At 35.9% G+C, this 21,826-nt stretch overlaps 1 protein-coding gene across 7 annotated transcripts in view; it reads left to right on the forward strand.

The window, feature by feature from the left end:
- Positions 1–21,826, forward strand: part of LOC118277563 (zwei Ig domain protein zig-8-like) — a 260,266-nt gene that overhangs the window by 75,347 nt on the left and 163,093 nt on the right. For all 7 annotated transcript variants that reach the window (XM_050698542.1, XM_050698538.1, XM_050698540.1 and 4 more), the window contains exon 3: positions 4,554–4,723. In XM_050698542.1, coding sequence (XP_050554499.1) covers positions 4,554–4,723 — 170 coding nt within the window. The remainder of the gene's footprint in view (positions 1–4,553; positions 4,724–21,826) is intronic.

The following is a 21,826-nucleotide window of genomic DNA, read 5'->3' on the forward strand; positions in this document are numbered from 1 at the left end:
ACACAACGCAGACGTTGTTTCACGTCGGTTTTATATGAGTCCGTGGTATCACTCTCTGGCTCTCCCACTCTTAGATTATGTCGATTCAGTAAATAATTTCACCGATGCTCATGCTGATATACAAATAAACTGGCTACCTATTTACTAATAACATTTACTTTGTGCGGAAGTTAAACAATGGAAGAGTTCATCTGTTGTTCCCGGAAATGTTGGAAAAATATCGAATTATTCTGTGCAGGGAGGCTTGATAATGTGGCCGACGGATGTTTCGGTGTCAGGGGCTTTTATAAACCTCTCATCGACTTCCTGCTCTGAATAATGTCAATTAATACGTCAAAATTTTGTTTTAACCTTTCTAGAGTTACGCTACAAACAAGAAGCATTTTTATAAATTTTATACCAATAATGTAAAAATGTTTTTGATATTTTTTTTCATTCTTCTTCAAACAAATAATGGGGGACTTAATGCCTCAAGCATGATTTGTAGTGTACTCTATGATTCACGTTTCATTTGTGTGAGTTTGGCAACAGAGGTTCCCGTAGTAATTGTGTTAGATGACATTTCCCTTAGTTTTTTCTTTTCCATGCCCTCAAGGCATTCTCTGACAGTCAACCATAGGGTAGTGCAGAGAAATTAATTTTGAAAGTATTGGGTGGACATTTTTGTTTTGTTTATTGGATACGATAAGTATTCACGAGATACAGCCTTTTTTAGGGGAGAAATTCATCCAATGACTTCTCCCACCTTGGGCGAGGCGGGAGTGATTCTTACTGACTAAAAACCACCCCGTTCCTTCTCCTGCTTTGAGCTGGAGCCCCGGTAACCTGTTACGTTGTCCGCAGCTCCGGACGAGATACAGTCTTACTTTTAGATAGTGTAGAGGTTGAGTATGTAGTGTTACGTAGCAAGTACCGGTAAGTACCGGTTAGTGTCGGTTAGTACCGGCAGGCCATAATAGCAAGTAACAGGTGCAAATTAGTTTCTATTGTTTAGGCAAATATTGACAGTGACGGCGGCTGGTTTACTGGTCACTTTATCATTCTCATTGGCTCGTCTGCGCCCACAATCTGTTCCTGAATTTACGGAATAATTTCACACAGACAAAAGCTCTTATAACTCAAACAATAGGGCCGAATTTCGTCCGCCAACATTGCATACTGTTTCCACTTGCTTGTTGTCGAAACAAAGTTTGTTTTGCGAGTATTGTGCGCTTTAATGTGGAGTAATAAGGTATGTTTTCGCTTGTTGTGTCCGTGTGTATTGTTATCTATTCTGTTGCTTAATTAAGGGTACATCCATCACGGGCAGCCATTGATGGCTCATTGATTAAGTTTGTGTTCCATTTTTTGGTCGAGTCCTGAGATTGATTGGTTTTGTTAGTGACCATTGAAAAAACGCCATTAATTAATGTTTATTTAGCAGGAACTACCGCGGGGCCGCACATGTATGCATATTTATGTATTGTGGTTGAAGCCGCGCTTTTCATGAATGCTATGTATTGAATTTAAACGTTGTAGCTTAACATTTGTGTTGTTATTGCTACAATTATGACAAGTAGAATTATGTAGATTGTATTTTATTGTATTGGTTTCCATAGCCTAACCTAATCGATGACCTGTATACCTCTGCTACCCTACATATTGTATCAGCCACAATCGTGACAGCAACCAGGAAGGTTGCCATAGTAACGCCACACAAAAAGCCTTTTCTCTATTATACAGACACTTCATCCTTTTCAGGTCAAGGATAATCGTTTGTCATATTTTAATGAAATTAAAAAAAAAATATTTTGATCTCCATTGCTTTCAAAATACCTATATCAATCAACTAATTATAATTTTGCGCTAATTTCATTAGGGGTGAAGCTCATATCGAGTGTAGAATGATGATGTGAGATCTAAATAATTAGAGAGCCCCATTAATAGGAGCTCCTTAATATAATTAAAACGCATATCAATCATGGAAATCACTGCGCAGCGCAGTTCCGGGGTTAACCCGGAATTGGCCCGGATGCGCAGTTCCATAAATGGGTCACAACTAAGACAAACACAGAAGGTTCACAAGAACTTTATGGATTTTCCTCATTTAAGAAAGTTTGAGTTTGTTTCTTTGGCCTTAAGGTCCGTAGTTTGACTACAAAATTCCACATTATTAATTCAGTAAACACTAAGCAAAGAAGTTAGTAAAGGAAACTCAAAATAATAAAGAAAATTCTAGTGTGAGACAACGTCTTAATTAAAAATAAAAACAGTTTTTTTTCACCGATTTGGAAATAAAATCCTCACATTCAACTCTATACATTTATTTCAGAGAAGTAGCAAACGATGTTATTTTACATATAAAAGGTCGATCTTGAAAAGGATGACCGGTATTTTATGAGAGTCTGAAATTGAGAAATAACTGTTCTACAATATTGGACACGTCTCGTGTTGAGCTCTTACAATTTCTCCCCACTCCTGAGATATCGCTATAAACTAGTACTCTCTAGTAATGAGAAACTTTAGTGACGGACATCTGACAGTGTCCCATCCTCACTTTATTTTAAACTTGAGTACACTCAGTGTCAATATAATCAGTCGGAACATGCAACAACTGATGTTTAATGACCTCTCACTTAAAAAAAGTGCTTGCGTTTCTTAATCCCTACGTTTGGTTTGTGGCTTAAAAATTGTGGTAAAGTGATCTGAAGTTCTATTAAAGATCGTAAAAGACCATATTTCTGTTGTATTTTGACATACTACCCTTAGGTATGCCTAAAATTATGACTTTAAAGTTAAATAATTTATTTCAATTCGACCAATAAAGAGCAGAAAGTATAAAAAAAAATATAATAAACGTGACGATTTGGAGTTCAGTCCTCTGTGAAGCTATGACTTCGGTCCAAAGAGTAGATTTCCACGGAGAAGAACGAGCAAATAGGTAACTCCATGTTTACCCTTTTACAATTAGTTTCACACCTTCATCTTGAGTAGACCTTCTGCGTCTTCTGTCTCTAGCATAACTGCGGGGTTAGTGTGCAACATCAATCAAGTATTTAGGCGGTGTGGAGCTAAGCGGAATGATTTCCTCGTTGACATCCGCGCCAGCCTCGCTTCCAATGCATAACGATGCTTCTGCTGAGTTCTAGACTTTGCCATGTTTACAGTTAAGTGAATTTGAATGCCAAGCGGTCAGTTTGTTAGCTTTGAGTAGGATAACATTGGGGTTAAGATTGTTAAGTTGAAGTAGAAGTGATAATTTGATGTATTGAAGAACATACAAGGTTATTGTCGCATAGTGAGTGTAAGTCATAAACTATATCACTATGTAATATACCATTATGTGATTAATTATATTTATGTTATTCATTTTTCGAAGTTTTTGTAAGAAATACGTCTTAAGAAGTAAGAAGGAAACTCATAAAAAGTTATCGTTTTAAATTCTTATTATTTTAATTGTATTCTCTGTTAACAGCGCTATCTGGCTACCGTATTTTACACAATCACACTTCAACTGTCGTTTGAACTTTCGTTTTTAATGACGTCTTAAATTTAGTGAGAATCTTCCGAACCAGATCTACAGAAATGAAGACGAAATATTAACTTAAAGTTTGACAATCGTCTGTGGACTAACCCTCGAGAATACTAGGCACTCAAGACAAACTCAGATACTAAGTTTACTCGCCTTACAATGGGAGGGATCATGTTTTCATACGATTTTATTGTTGTTGAGACTCCAGAAATAAAAACGAGGTTTAACGAAGGCATATCTTCCGAGCATAGTTTAATTAATGCCGGGGACAATGGGACTGCCGTCTTTGTCTCCGCACAAATAATCTTAGCTCCACAATGAACACAGATTTTATTTGGCCGTAAACTTTACGGATGCTGGATGGATTTATGATGATGTTACACGTGTTGCTATAGTGATGGCGGGAGAATAACATGCTCATTGAGATTGTAAGCTGTACGATTTATCCGAAACTCTATAGATTTCGGAAAGATATCTTTTATGGATTATGAAACGATTTCGGGAAATATTTGATGAGTACGCGTAAAACAATGCCGGCTTTGTTTATGTTGTTTCTTTATAAATAAAGGTCTATGAAAGATGTTTATGATAATTATGTTTGTATGATATGCCTTATCATTTACAGATTTGCCTATAAAATATATATCTAGTAAAATATCTGTCTGACTTGTTACGGCGTAGGGTAGAATACTTGTACCTAACTCTTCTCATGTATATCGTAATCGTAAGCTTCAATTAACATTCAACAGAAACCAGACAACAGTGGTGTCTAATTGAACATGACCGATAATGGAAGCGAGGTGATTGTGGCAAAACCCTTTAAAGTAGAGGATGCCCGTGGTCTAAGCCAATAGAATGTTGAGGACAAAAATATGGCCAATTAGCCTATGCCAGCGGGTTTACCCGAGTTACCGCTCATACCCTGTGTGTATTTTTTTTTGTGTGTATACAAAAATTCATCAAAATCCTTTAAAAAATTGTATAAATGAAACTTTCACATTTATGACATTAATGTGATAATTCCAATTTTCTTTATTCCCAGGTTCATGCGACGTCGCGGGCGGGGCGGGGTCAGTGAACGCTCTGCCGGCGGGCAGCGCCGGCGCACGTCTGGCGCCGTCCTTCGACGCAGCCACACCACGCAACGTCACCGCCCTCGTCGGGAAGTCCGCCTACCTCAGCTGCCGGGTTCGAAACCTGGGCAACAGAACGGTACGTACTTGTTCATTAAGATATTCAAGGTCAAAGTCAAAGCATTTATTTCAATTAATCCTAAATAAGGCACTTTTGAAACGTAAAATTGAATTGTCCGTCAGTCTGTCTGTCAGTGAAGCTAGGCGCTCGTTCCAAAGTGTTGCTTCGAATGGAGAAGATCGAGCAAGAAACTCCACAACAAACTATATCATAATATAAAAAATAGTATTATTTCAAATATATAGAATGATAAATGATATTGTATGATCCTGTAAAAAGCTGCAACACTTTTTGACAAAGTCAAAGCCAAATCCTTTATTCCAGTTAAACTATAACCTATACCTACTACTTTTGAAATGTCAACAAGTAAAGAAATAAAAAAATTGGCTGTCAGTCTGTCCGTCAGTGAAGCTAGGTGCTCGTTCCAAAGTGTAGCTTTGATAGTTTCTAGGAAAAACGATACGATCGGTCGGTATTTTCAAACTGTTTTCTCCGAAAAGAAATATCGAAACAAATCTAGAGATCACAACGGACACACATTTTTTGTTTTTGATTAAATTATTAGAATGTTTTTCTACCATTCTTTTACAACCGATCTCGATTGAAATTCAATGAAATATCTGCCGGTCGATTGGATAATATAAAATATTGACACATTTTGTTCCAAGGCTGCGGACAACGTAACAGGTTACCGGGGCTCCGGCTCAAAGCAGGAGTAGGAACAGGGTAGTTTTTAGTCAGTAAGAGTCTGACATGCCCTCTCGCCTCACCCATGGCGGGAGAAGTCATTAGATGATTTTCCCCCACAAAAAACAACAATAGAATAAGCTTATGTCAAAATTCTATCATTAAAAGGTCTCTATCTACCTAGAAATTTATTGAAAATAGCCGTTAGTAGACTACGAATTGATATAAAAAGACTAATGATATAAACCGTGGCAATTGGCGTTCCATGGTCTCTGCCTACCCCATGGGAGACATGTATTGGTTATGTATGTATGTAATGATAAAAAGATAAAAATGTGTGTAGCTCGAATTCTTCAAATAAAGTAGTACTATAGACATGATAGGCTATTCACATCGACACTTGTATCCTACATCAATGGCTATGTGAGTGAATATTTCTTATTTCTTTATTGAACTTTCTCAGAATTGCGTGGGCGGCTGAAATGTCAGTCAGTATTGGTACTCTTTTTTATATTCCAATTGTGAAATATATTTAAGTTATTACCAATTTATATAATCGTATTCATACTTAGTATTAGTATTTTATTAAACCTTGATAAAGGATTTCCTACGTGTGCTAGTACGTTTACAAACATACAAATTCACATACAAATGATACCCAGACTCGAATCAACAATTTGTGGATCACACAAAGAGTTGCTCCGTATGAAAATCGAACCTGCTAAACGTGCCGCTTGCCCAGCTATCGCGCTAACTGTGCAGTCAATTTATGAGTTGTTATTATTTCAAAAAACCTTTTATACGAATCCAGTAATCAAACAAGTTCAATTAGATATTTTTTTAAACCTTACCATGGCTTATGTACCTTATTGTTTCTTGCGAAAATCGAGCCTATAATATGTGAAAGAGCAAGTTTCCTAACAAATGATGTTCAAGACAGAACCAGTAAATCTGTGTTAAAGAATAAATAGTAACAATCAAAGTCAATAGAAAAATCTAGTTATTTTCTCCGCAACAAATTCAGTACCTAAAGGAATGACAGCATTTTTACACATTTTCAAGAGATACGTTATTGTTAGGGTCTCTCTTTTATTGTTCCAAAACAAATAAATATTAAACAAAGAATCGGGCCTTAGTCGGTATTTATTTAATGGAATGTAACAAATACCTTACGTCGCGGGATTGTTCCACGCTCTTAACCTTACAATAATGTTCTTTGTACTCATAACTAAGATAAAAGTGAAACATTGAAATAATATCCTTTTATACGAATTATTGAAGATAACCATTTGATTTTTATACATGCATTACTGACGGTCAGTTCGCTTTATGTGCTGCAGTGAAGCGCCCAATAAATGCTGGATATTACCCTCGTAACATATTATGGCGCTATTGTTTTGCAAAATATATTTTAAATTGTGTTTATTGTTGCGCTAGTTTTTTATTGCTCACTAGCTTCTGCCAGCGGCTTCGCCCGCGTTTCCGTGGGATAATAGTTAGTACGTATACCCTGTCTGTATACCAAATTTTATCAAAATCCGTTCAGTAGTTTCAGTGTGATTGACGGACAAACATCGAAACATCCAAACAAACAAACTTTCACATTTATAATATTAAGTGTGATAGACAAAATATAAAAAAGTGACATGGTGCACGTTATTCTATAAGATTATTTTTTTTAAATTCGTTTTCTATCCGATACAAACACCGGACCTGCGGACGGATTACCAGAGCTCCGGTTCGAAAAGTAGGAGGTGGTTTTTAGTCAGTAAGAGTCTGACATTTCCTCTGGACAGGATGATTTTTCCGCCTCAAAAAAATAAGTCACGAATATCGTAGCCTACCGCCCAATTATAAAACCATACAATCAGTTATTATTATCACAATTTAGAGATAGAACACCATAACACGACTAGACATTTCAAAACCGACCACTAAAACAGAAACTATCAAATAAATAACTGAACTGTGACAATCCTGGAGTAACTACAGTTCCAACCCTTTGCCCTTCCGCCCTTTAATATTGGTAAAGTCAGTGCTTCGTAGTTTGTGTCCGATATTGCGAGTCAATATCCTAAGATCGCATCGCCCGTTACTCGGTCACTTGGTCAAAGGACCTGTGCTGCCATTTTGATATTGCAAATAGTTTATTTATTGACTTCAATGGAATTTTACAATCTGGTTGCTATTGCATTGCAGTTCGAAATAGCGGTACGATACTGTTGTTAAGGAATTGTGTTAATTTGTCAAATAACATGACAATAAAAACGTAATATCTTTGTTCTGTACCCTTAGTACGAGTTTGCTTTACGTTAAACGAAAACGAAACGAGAACGCGTTCGGCGCCGTGATTGGTCGGCGCGAATGAACCAACCAATCAGGTTGCGGAACGCGCTCTTCGTTAAACATTAAATAAACTCGTATTAAGGCCTCTATTACATCTGCATTTATTCGAGAACAGTAGTTTTATTACAATATGGAGAGAATAATACGACAAAGCGTATTTTTTGCAGAATATAGAAGCAAACTATCACAAGTTTCCTGGAATCTCTTTGTGTTATTATACGTTTACTGAGCTTTATCCCTTTTTGTACATTTATTTAAAATGGAATAGTTAGTTAGTTGTGTTATTTAACAGAATACAAAATAAGTAAGCTTTGTTTTTTATTTGGAAAGATGTGTGCTATAGATGCGTGCTTTGGATGGCTTCCCTACTATCGATACATCGAATACTCGAGCTGCGCGTCTTCCTCGCACAGCTACTTTGCAGCAGCGCATCTTCATAGCACATCTTACTCACACAGCTACATATCTTGATATCAATGGAAACAGTCACATAGTTTCGCATCTTCATAGTATAGCTTAGTATCATTGGCAACGGTCACATAGTTTCAAATCTTCGTAGCATAGCTATATATAAGTTTTTAAACTGACATGGTCACTAACTTACGACCAGCTATATAGCTATCTCTGATGGTACAACACCCTTACGTTGTAAATTAATAACCATAATTCAAAACCTCTTAATCGATCTAAATTAACAGAGCCCTTATCAGTCAAAAATCGATCTTAATCCAAATATATAAGATTGAGATTGGTTAGTAATTTCGGTCGTAAGTCGACCTTTATCGGATTATTGCAGCCATCATTCTTGACTAATTGCACTTTAAACTTTATCGCTTTTAAGTCGTATTTTATTTTATCGATATAATTATAGTAGAAATACTGTCATTGGCTAGTTGTTGTGAACTAGCATTCTTGACCAATATGTGGTTAATTTATTATTGTAAAAGGGTCAATCTCCGAAACGGGGGTATTTGTGTGATTACTCTGGCGCTTTTCAGATATCATTATTTTCAATGAGACACATAATTACCATTAAATATCTATATCTAAAAAGCACCACGAATACGCCTGTTTTGAAGATTGACCCAAAAATTAATGTGTAGACCATAAGTCGGTAGACCAATCTGTTAAGACTATAAATAGCCACATATCTTAGTTTTTTTATAAGTCATTCAGAAGAGACCAAATCCCTAAACAAATTTAAATAAAACCATTGACTAGTTCCCCATGTCTAGTCATCTTCACAATATCTATCACAGTGAAGTGTGAGGCGGAGAGACAAACGCGTCGCGCTCGACTCGCGACTGCGACTAATTGCTCGCGATAATTGCGCAACCGCCGCCTTCCGGGCGCTCGGCGCGTGCCTCCCCTTGCATCCGCTCCCGACGGGTGTGCAGGAAAGAAAGGATGTGTCGCTGCTGCAAAGGGCTGAGGATTTATTGCAGATTTTATATTTTTATTTTCATGGGAGTTCTGGTTTTATTCTTGTACATATTAACTAGTGACTACATTAGGAATAGGTTCAGCACATTACGTATACGACGAATTAAATAAATCATAATAAAAAAATCTGTATAAATCTAATGTCGCCTCTTGTTAACAAATAAAATTATCTTAAAAATAATATTTTTCTTCTAATCAAAATAGTGACGAAAATTAAAACAGTTTTTAATATAATAATATCTTAATCTATACATAGTATAAAACAAAGTCGCCCATTTTGTCTGTAGTCCCTTCGTATGCATAAAACTTTAAAACTACGCAACGGATTTTGATGCGGTTTTCACTAATAGAAAGAGTATTTTCTCCGACAGGTTTTTATATATAATTGAAATACATTGAAACTATATTAGCTGAGTTATAGCGATTTATGTCCAAGAAGTCAGAAAAAAATCTAATTGAAGATTGCATTTGTGCGTGCGCCGCTTATACCGTTGGATACAAGTAAGAACAATGTATAGCAAAAACATTGGTCTTTATTAGTTCTACAAAAAAGTCCGCGATGACATATATCCAGCTTTTTTATTTAAGTCACAAAAACTACTTTTCTGTATTAAAAAAACATTTAATTCGTTGGGTGATGTTTAACTGGTGATATAACCAATAATACATATATCCTTATCATAATAAGTAAGTTCATCATCACGAGCATTTAATTTAGATTATTTTTGCAGTTTACAGTGTGTTATTTAGACATATAGTTTAGGAGATATCACGATATTAGTATTGCGGCACGGTACGGGCCGGCCGCGGCGGCGGGGGCAGCGTCCCTATAAATAATATTAAAAAGTAGGTACTACGACTTTGATCTATACATATAAGACAAAAAAAATCTGTACATTACTTAAATATTTTTTCCAAAAACTGATAGGGGGGGCGATCAAAGAAGAGTCACAGAAACAAAAAAACATTTTAATATTTTAAACGCGGTTAAGGGAAAGAGAAGTTATTGTGAATTGAAAATTAGTATCCAATATGTGTTGGTGCGTTGACTGTATTTGTCGAAGTAGCGGGATACACGCAAACGAAGTTGCGCGGGTCAGCTAGTACAGTATATGAGAATATTGGACAGTATTCAAATAATATTTATTTCAGTACTTTAATTATTTATTTAGTTCAGAGAACCACATTTAAGTCTCGTAACATAATTAAAATACGTGTAACATTGATATTGTTAATAAAAATGAATTACGGCCGAGCCTTAATTCATTTACCAATTAAAAACAAGGTTTAATTTCCATTTTTAATTTGTCAAAATTATTAAAATTTACGGCCTTTCGGCCTTCGCAGAACAATAAATTATTGTAATATCTTAGCTGGGAGAATTTCTGGTATTATTACGCGAAGTGCTCCAGTACATTGTGGTGAATAAATGTAAGGAATTAAGTTTGGTGTTAGTGGTTCTTGCATAATAATTTGAGACCGCGATGAAGCCTGCCTGCCGGGCGGCCGCGAGCGCCATTTTACCGCCGCGCTACGATTTACACCACACTTTCTTTATGCATGCCTGAATGTATAATGTTTTAAAAGGTTTCGTTCCCATCACTTTTCTTTAAAGTTTTATATTTTAATCTGATGTATGTGTTAAAAATGCGGCTTCAGCGAGTCCCGAGTGGCTGCTCGAGTAGGTACGGCAAACAAGTTACGAGCGCACCGACTTCCCCCGGGTCTCTCCACAATGGCCACGGACATGAAATATTCATGAATGTCTAAAAAATATGCAAAACCTTTGTGCATATCTTATTGACGCTTCATTAAGCATTACTAATAAGCAGACGTAGCGGGGTATCACCATAAACACACCGTTGAGACCGCGACCCTGCCCTCGAAATATTTTTCCTATAAGTACCTAGAGGGCAGCTCCCGAGGGTATTTGCTTATGATAATGATCTGATGAATATTCAAGCACCCTGAAGCTTCACTTGCGTACGGCATTATAATTATGGGCTGCGCATTAATTTTGTTTTGCTTATTGTTGCCGATTTAGTTTTGGAAAATGTAAGGACGAACTTTGTACTGATAGTGTGACGTATAGCGTTGTTGATAACGAGGACAAAGTTGGCTGATTAGATAGCTGTTTAGGCTGTCTACGTCTCCAGGGCTCCGGATGACAACACCCTATATACGTCATTCGCTGTTATTTATACACCCGATAGGCGTACGCTAAAATGGCTACAGAATTTCTAAAAACCTATTCGATCCTTACTTTCATGTAGGTATAAATAATTCTATTTTTATTGGGTGCTTAAAGGAAAATACACTTTATGCGGGACACATTCGGTTCAACATTGTGGGATTCAAAGCTTCATTAACATGTTTAATTTTATGACTATTTTAAGCTTTCCTTTTGTAATTATCTTTGGTACTTGAATGAGACAGGGATTTGGAAGTATGTATATGTATAATTTTCTACTGTTGCTTAATTTCTTTTTTATTTTATATTTTCTACCTACTGTCCGTGAGTGCGCACTGCAGGAACTTACTCGTATGTATTAATGAAAACTTATATAATAACAAATCGATAGATTTTCAACTTTATTACATAGTAGTTACATCCCAAGTTTCCTACTAATTTTCGATTTTATTACATAACAATGAAACTGACTATGTGTTAGAGTAATGTTCAAGAATTAGTTTGGAATACAGTTGTGCTATGCAGATACTGCAATATATGTAGTATTCCACCTTACTAATTTTATAAATGCGAAAGTCTGTGAGTTTGTGTGTATATTTGTTACTCAATTACGTCAAAACGGCTAAAGGGATCGAGAAGAAATTTGGAACATGGGTAGATTATGGTCTGGAATAACACATAGGCTACATACTTTTTATCCCACGGTAACGCAGGCGAAACTGCTGGTATATATATTTATAAATGTACAGTTTTGCAAAGGCTCAGAAACATAATTTGAAATGCTTTGTTAAAATAACTAAACAAGGAATGTTTAGTTAGTTGTTCAAATATTTCACTTAAGCCGCGACTCATTTACAACGGCTGCGGTTCAAGTCAGATCGCACTGCGGTCTCTATGCTCACGGCCAAACATATATATTGTATACTATGTATATATTGTATATAACTCTCTGTACATACATACATATTCAGTGAGTATCGTATATACAGGCTTATGATATAAAGACTTATAAATATTTAACTTAGTAGTACTTATAATAAATAGTTATCAAACTGCCTCGTTGGTCAAAAATAATATAATCATTGGTTGGTTATAGAATCAACCATTGATTTTTTTACTAATTACAAAATATATTAATACATGTTAAAAAACATATAATTTAATATGACAATATATGGCTACAGTCTCTATATACTTGTATGTTGATGATTTTGATCTCCAAATACATATGTTCATTATTTATGTAATTCAGTTTATTAATATATAAATAAATTAAATGGGACAGCTTTAATATTTCACATATTGCCACCGGCAATCTAATTTATAAACACTATTGTTCAATCATAACTCCATGCGATTTAACATGTATTGTGTAAAGTTAGAAACTGGTCACGAGATAATTATTATACTAGTGTCGGTTTGTCAATACCAATAATTTATATAAATATAAATGTAATTTTCACTATGAAATTACAAGTTATTAAATATTCTTTAACATGACTGCTGGGCAAGCTAAACATGGTTTAGCTGCTTTCTATGCACTGTATTTTGTATCATATAATGGGGCTGTCATGTTCCTATTAGGAAAAAAAGCCCTAATAAAAATTTTGATTAAAAAAAATGACTGCTAAAAGTGAAACGCTTATTATCCTACTAACATTATAAATGCGAAATTTTGTGAGTATGTATGTTTGTTACTCTTTCACGCAAAAACTACTTAAGGGATCAGGATGAAATTTGGAATAGGGATAGATTACGGTCTAGAATAACACATAGGCTACTTTTTATCTTACGGGAACGTGGGCAAAGCCGTTGAAGCAGGAGGTAGTTTAGAAATATAAATATGTATACATACAAAGATCCTAATAATTTACATCAGCAGTACGTCAGTACGGCAGTCCGCTACTGATCTATTTGCCTTTTCTACATAAGAGAGGTTTGGTCTAATATCCTTGCTTGGCAGTTGGGTTAGAGATAAAGTGCTGCTCGGTTTTTATTTATTGTTTAATCTTTTAGTAGGCTACTGTCTACTGTGTCATCCGCGAAAAGAGTAGTGAGAAATAGATTAGGTTTCGTTAAAACTTGTAACGAAACAAATCATCACTAATTCATTAATGAATAAAATATTAGAGTTTAACTCACAAGATTATATAACGTGCCCATTAGGACCATTTTAACGATGTCTCTTTGAAGATGATCACTCGCTGCTAAAAGTTACGGAAGCACTGGACTCCTGGTCTTTTTGCGCGATTTAAATCGGACCAAAGGACCAGAACTTCCACACTTACTAAAGAAATTTAAAAACTCCTTTGTCGGATATTGTCGAGCAGGATTAAATTGTACCTAGAACTGTCTGTTTGTTTGTCTACAGAAGTAATGGAGCGATGCTTTTAATGGAGTATTATGAGTTAATTAATTCCTTTGACTTTACACTGAGATACTCGCTGATTAACTTTGTAGTACAATAGCTGCTCCTATTTATTATATAGTTTATAATATTCTGCTTTTGTTGTTCTCACGACTAGAATAAAATAAAGGAATGTTTTATACGAACTAGTTTTTACCCTGACATGTATATTAGGTATACGGTACACATTTTATATGACATAATATTTTACAGACTAGAATAATAACTGTTCCAGTTTAGTCATAAAGATACAACATTTTTTTACGCAGCCATCCAAAAAATTCGCTGAGCACTGTACACAAACACAATACATAGTATATGTGTAGTCTGGTGCTGTGACCCCGGCCGGGCAGACTATGAATATGAGCCAGATTACCCCGAGTTTGATAACTAGCTTTGTTGTTTTAGGTATTTAGAATATTAATGTTGTTTTTGTAAAGTTTAATTACCGCGAACTTTGTTTATTTCGACATCGTTATCTTTAAATGGGTCAGCAGGTACAATTATTTTAGTGAAAACTTTCAAATTGAAAGGTTGAAATAATTGTACAGGCAATTATCGACTATAATTTTAACTAGCTTCGTAGAATTCAAATCAAATTCTCCTCCGCCCGCTCACGTAGTCGGTGACGGGCTCGGTCCGCTCCACCGAATGTTCACGTGTAATTGAATTTTATATCAAGCTGCTACCTGGTACTTTAAAGTACCTAAAAGATTAATGTTTAATAATGTCTAAAACTCGGTCGGAGGCGATTTCGAATTCATTTAGTACCAGATAGCATTCTGTTAGAGCTGAGTTGGTCCTTTGAGACGGAGCTGGAATTTGGGTCGAAGATTCATAACTGTCAACTGACAAACGTATGTAATAACTTGAACGAGGAGCTTAATATTTTCGCGGCTGATTATCTATATACCGTAATACATAGAGAGGCCTCGTAAGAGCACGGGAGTTATTTACACGACTCGATAATCCTCGGCAATCCGTAGAAACATTAGTGTGTAACCTTTAAGCCGACACTAGTGACCGATGTGCTGGGATAAACCTCGCCGGCCCGTGTTTGTGTTTCTGTCTGTTTGTCCAAGTTGTTTGTTCAAATATCTGAGTGTATTGTGTACTGGTAGGAGATATTACATCGTTTCAATCGTCCTTATTGCGGAGTGATTTAGGCGCTGCTTTATTGATGACTGTCTATTTGAGGAGTGTTCTATTTATTTATAGCTTAACGCTGTTGTCTCTTGATACTAGTTCGCTGTCTCGCGTATATTTTATCTTTGATGTTTAACAGAAAGCCATAAATACGGATGGTCTATTTATATCATCAAGGTTTCGCAGTATCATCTGAAGCTTTAATTAAGTTACGTAAGCAGATTACATGATTCTCTTAATTATCACAAATTACCCTAGTTATTGAATACTCTAATTATAAAGAACACTTTTTATATAAAGTGAATAAGTACTTTCTAAGTGTTCGTGCTTCATCTTCGGCGACATCTTCGCTTTGCCGTCCTGGCAGTAAGCGGGTTGGTGGCTAAACGCATACTTATTAACGTTAAAAAAATATATAATTGTCGGTTCCTCCAACCCATTCTTCTTCTCTAAAACCGAGTCATAACAATGCAGTTGTTTTTATGACCGTCTAAAAATTACCGCCCGTCAACTTGAATTTCAATTAGAATGGCTTATATAACTTTATGTTTGTTCGTTCGTTTGTTTGCCCCGTGGGGTTGATAATTTGTTCCCTCTACAACTTTAATTTGAACAAAGTTTCGGGAGCGCACTGTAGGGGGCGACGTTGTTTTTATGCTTTATGGCAGCTTGTACAATTAGTTGAAGGGTTGGAGGTGCAACTGAATGATACTGTTTATCCTATTTCCTATTAATATTATAGCTACTATACTTTACTAGAATTTTTTTTATAACTTCTTATTTTTTTAAACTTTGCCCCTCATTAGGCTTGTCTCCTGTGTCGTGGGTGCGTTTACAAACATACAATTTCACATGGACATGACACCCAGATTCGAAACAATAATTTGTGGATCACACAAAGAGTTGCTGCGTGCGGGACTTTCACGCAAAGAGTAACGATTGAAAGATGATAGATTATAGTCTGGAATAGCAGGAAAGCCACTTTTTACATGGAATAACATGGCGTGGGTGAAATAACTGACATACACTGCTACAGAATAATTTCTCTGCCCACTTCAATTCGCTGTTTATCAATATTGATGTTATTTTGCGGCCAAATGCTATATTTATTAAGTCATGTTTGCAGTTCTCGCAAAATGAAAATCGAAATACTTATGGATCCATGAAAAAAGTAAACGTTTATTTAACGATCAATTTTACATACATTTAATCAATGTAACCACTTACCACCGTGTATCGCTTGATATGACTGGGACTTGAAAACTAGTTGAACTTATACTGTAGCTGTATTGAATATGTTACGATTTTATTTAATTCCATGTGTTTTATATGCATAATCTATCCATACAATTAACATTGTCAAAATATGGGTATGGAATAACGCAGTATTTATATTATAATTTTCGTGACACACACTAATTTAATGATAACGTTTTTTGGCTTAATCATGTAATTATTTTACGAGGAAGTCGACTAGTTTTAAGTCATGCCAAAGGCTCATATTTAGCAGCAGCGCGATAGTCGCGGAATACTGGTCATGAATATGAACCTCTAACATGGTTCTAAACTAGTTACTTAAAACATAATTATGTAATGTTATAACCATGCTTTCCGATATTGTCTATAATAAACTAGCAACCCGCCCCAGCTTCGCATGGGTGCAATGGTGTAATTTTGCATGTATTATACATATAATAAAAGATTCTCTCGAATCTTTCGGAGAAACCGCATCAAAATCCGTTGCGTGGTTTTAAAGATTTGCCTAAGCATGCAAAGGGACATAGGGACAGAGAAAGCGACTTTGTTTTGTATTATATAGTGATAATCTGTATCTCTTTAATAATTAAGTCTAAACTTCCCCTCTATAACCTTAGATTCTTAGCTAAATTAATCCTATATACCAGTTAACCACAGAAATATCTTAGCCGGGGTCTTCCCAAGTATTTGAAGATTTCGCACAAAGCGATTGATATCTTCCGACGAAATTTATTTTACCTAGTAGTTCAGTTAATTTAATAAATTATGTATACAACCTCCTTTAGTTTCTAAGAAAGCTGCGACCTTATCTCGTGACAAGAGTTACGAATTTAATGACTTTTGGCGTCTAGATTTCTATCTAGAATTTAAATCGGTACATGGTAATTATCAAGGTGCCTAGGATCTAGGTACTAGATTTTACCCGCGGCTGACGATGATTGCGTACCTGCAGACTGCCAAATGGTTACCTGGAGTCCGGGTCGAAAAGCAGGGGTAGGAACGGGGTGGTTTTAAGGGTCAATAAGAGTTTTAAAACTCCCTCTCGCCTCACCCAAGGCAGAGAAGTCATAGAATGATCTTCCCCCACAAAAAAAAACTGACGATGATGTCATATGAATAAAGTATTTAAGTATTGATGTTGTACTACGCACTTCGGAATTAGTAATGCTTTCAAACTACCAACTTTAATAGGTACAGACTAAGGTCTTCTAAATACATTTAAAATCTACGTCGCAATAACACAAAATGAAATAAAAAGATTCTAGCATCGAAAACGTAAAATAAAATTGGTGTTGCCTGATTGAATATTGTTAAATTGTCGCTTGTCATGGAAATTGTGTTGTCACATCGAAAAACGTCGTTTATTTAATATTATTCATACACATGGCTGATTTAAAAGACTTTGTTCTGAATTATTAGTGATTGCCGAGAGGGAATTTTATATAGGTATTTCTCTACGGCGTCTTGATTACGTTGCCAATTATTTAGCAACAGGGACGTTAGTCGTCAGTTTACTCACTTAAAATATGAAAATAAGAAGAGAGATCGATTCATATACTGAAATGTGTATCCAATTATGTATATCTCTATAAACATTCAGAAATTATTACACTAGCTGTTGCCCGCGACTTCGTCTGGATTTGGGATTTGTTTTTTTATTCTAAATTAAAATTAGCCCAAGTTACAAGTACAAGTATTACATCAGGTACTTGCCAATAAACGTCCAGCCATTTCGGAGATTAACCGGGACATTGTAAAAAATGTGATTTGGGTATATGTATTGGATATTCATATGCATGTTACTACATGAGCGAGTTTTTTAATATTACAAACCGACACTCCAATTTTATTTACTAGTCTAGACTAGATATTCATGTATTTATGGTAGCACTGTTTTTATAAGTCTAATAAAAACTAATTAAACGCTAAATATCTTATTTCACTCCGGTAGATATACAGCTACCTATCTATCTAAAGCATAATAGGCGTTACAGGATTCAAGTTCTCGATAATCGCGTCTCCATGATCAACTACAACGAGATCTTAATAAATTCGATTACACAATTAGAGCGAACGTAAGTCTAAGCTCTTTATCCCGACTAAACTTATTAAGTAAAATATCTTAAGTCATGCATAACTTAGAATATGTGCGACGCTAGACGTGCGATATGATGGAGCGCTTATTATATTATATGCGAAGCTGTGAGTTACTTCTCTTACGCTTGCAAAATTACGTCATCCGACTCAACTACCGACCTTTTGCAGATATCGTAAAATTGTTGAATTCAGTTGTAGCTTTATTATGTGTATTGAAGTGTGCGAGCAGTGGATTTTAATACCTATATCATAGAGTACACGACTAGAGGTACATATTTTTATAGTATAGTGCACCTACTTAAAAAGAGTTTTGGAAATATATACATTTGGAAGGAAGTAAATAATATGTGTGTAAGAGCCATGCTTTGGCACGAATGAGCCAGCTCGACCGGAGTGATACCACGGCCACACAGAAAACCCCAATTACCCCCAAATTACCAATTACCAAAAGGCCGGCAACGCACTTGTAACGCTTCTAGTGTTTTGGGTGTCCATGGGCGGCCGCGATTGCTTACAAAAAAAAACATACCTGAAAAAGAGAGTAAACTTAACTTTCGACAAGTTAGGCCTAAAAGTGTTTTAAATAGTTTAAGCCTTAGGCCATTTATAACATTTTAAACCGCCATTTTGTAACCTGTAGAGAAGATGAAGAACCCTACAAGTTCTTCTACCAAACACTCTATATTTCACTTTATTAAGTCGTCTCGTGATTGAGCAAAATCTTTTGATAAACCTCTCGAAATTAATAATGATTCTAGATTCAATATTTGTCAAGCTAGAATTGATGTTTCAGTTCATACGAGTTTATTGGGTTGTTCGTCAATAACCAATCATTGCACTGTGTTTGCTATGGATTTACTATTTCATTTGGAATGTAGAAAAAGGATCGTTGATTAGATATCGGCTGCGTATGAGATACGTAATTAATTTTGAGCTAGATTGAATTGTGAAAGGGTTTGATTTATTTCGGTGACATATTCATCAATCCATGTTTTATTGTATAAAGGTTTTTGAAGTTCAATATATAATGTCTATGTAATATCAAGCTTATAATGTTTTTATGGGATAAAGAGACACTGACTTTCCATAATTTATAGTATAAAAAATGACAATCGTCCTCTGACTGGCTTTTGAATACTACTTATCTAGAAGAACATACAAGACAAGTCACATATGCGTTGACGGCCTTTAAAAAATACAGTATTTTCTTAAAGGTTTAAAGGTTGCTTAAGTAAAGACAGAAGAAAGAAAGAAAAGGCATCTATTTCACAGAAGACAGGCACACAAATACAAAAATTATAAAACACAGAATTACTTATATAATATAAAATAATAAATATAAACTGCAAAGAGTAAATACAAGAACAAAGAAACAGCGGAATAGAAGAAAACAGTGAACATGAAATAAAAACAGAAATTTAATACTAATATAAACAATTGCGCTTGCCCACGTTAAAAGGGACCACGTCAGAAGGTAATAATTGTTTAGTATATTTAGATAGGTACATTAGTTTCTAGTGACGTATTGTATAAAGGAGATATGTTATTGTGAGAGAATCACAGAGGGCAATAACACTCCTCTTGTTATTAGTTTAATTTAGTGGAGTGCTCGTCTGGCTCCCACGTATCGGCTTCCCTTAACTAGTTTGATTTAAAATAATCACTAGGCTAGGCAATATTCCACGCTCTTGTTATTGGCAATTTATCGCCTAAGCTGTTATATGGGCGTTAATTAAATTCGATCTTGTCATTAAAAACTGTACCTAGTTATTGAGAGGTTTCTGTTTCATGAAGACTATTTGTCTATATTTAACTTTGAGTGAGTTAGGGGGTATTCAGATAACTCTATAGGTTATGGCGATTGAGACTGATTGGTAGGTTGAAATTCATTTTATAATGAACTTAGTGAGTAACTTAGTAGGTATTTTATGTCTCTTTCTGTTTCTTTTTCTTACTTTATCTTGCAACTTAGCAATCGGTTTTCTGGAAACAATAATCCAACATGCTATCAGATTTCATCAGAGAGAAGTGTCGTGAGCCGAGTTGGGCATCCATTGATGACTAAATCATCTGTTGTCAACAAATTTTGTAACCAGATCTATTACATTATTTCTCTTGAGCCGAGAAAATCTTATACTGCTACGAAGCCTCGTAAGAGTCCCGTTTTTTCTGTTTAAACAACTTTTTTTCTTTGTCGTTCTATTAGTAACTTTACCAACAATGAGTATAACAAAGGCACAATACGGGCAAATCTCTCCCAACCACAGTGCGACCACTACCAGATAGGTACGTATTAATAATTCCATCAGCTGGAGGCTAATCCAGCCAGACGCCCACTTGGAGCCGCGGAAAAGCAGTTCGGCTGAACAAAGGAAAACATCTGCAATCTTATTGTTATTCGATATTGACCCGAAGCACTTCACGAGGTCACCATAGAAATTGAATAATTCATGGCAGAACGCTTCCAAATTAATTTATAGAGTGGATAATTACACGCCCTCGGGGAAAATTCCATTTGAATAATGTAATTATGACCGTATGCCGTAAGAATAAACCCAAATTGTAATAAATTGTAGGAAATGGGCAAATGTATTAAATGGACGTTTGTTATTAATGTATTTTTTTTTCAGGGCTGTACTTTTATTTCCTAGATTAGGGCATTAATCAAAGAGCCTACAATTACTGCACAATGGCCGGCCGAGTGTTGAATGCCAATGGAAGTGTGTGTATGTATTGTGCCACCGACCCACAGCCCGCCACCGACCAGTTACTGTGTCCGTGTTGATTGTGTTTACCATTACTAAATGTATACTTACAGCAGTATACAGCGTGATACCAACCGAGTCACTCAACAATGATAGTCAAACATAATCCCCCGCTGTATTTTTATGTGGTCACCTGATTTCGGAGCAGACGCTCATTAAAATGAACACAAGCCGAGCGTCCTTGAAATACTTGACTTGTAAACTTTGCTTTAAAACCACCAAAGGCCTAGCCCTAATAAGACTTAATTGTAGTGTATCACATATAAACTTGTGTTGCTCGGTTTTGTGAGCCCAGTTTAATGGGTCGAGATCAAAGGCCCTCCAGGCTGAAATCCCTTTGTTCGGCGGACGCAAACGCGTGCGTTCACGTCGGACCTAACCACGAACGCGGCGGTTAGCGTTAAGCCGCCGCACAAAGCTCGCCACTTACATAATGTGAGGCAAAAAGTTGGACACTAGGCCGTATTTATGAGCAGGTGTATTAATGTTCATAATAGATGATGAGGCGGCGTAAATATGGAGGAAACGAAACCAGGTGATAGACGTGCGAGATCAAGCTGCGACTCCTTGCCCCTCCCCCACCTTCCTCCGAAGCCTCTTAGTATTGTTCCGGTAAATTCACAGACACGCCGCAGCACTCTCAGACCTCAATTAATTCATATTATTTTTAATGCGTGGACAACAGACATATTTTTGAAAGAAGGTCAGAGTTATTTTTGCAAACTTTATTAAAATGTTTATCTTCAGTACACTGTTGATGATAATTACAGAAGAATTAACTT

This window comes from Spodoptera frugiperda, chromosome 15 (genome assembly GCF_023101765.2).
Source record: "Spodoptera frugiperda isolate SF20-4 chromosome 15, AGI-APGP_CSIRO_Sfru_2.0, whole genome shotgun sequence".
NCBI lineage: Eukaryota > Metazoa > Arthropoda > Insecta > Lepidoptera > Noctuidae > Spodoptera > Spodoptera frugiperda.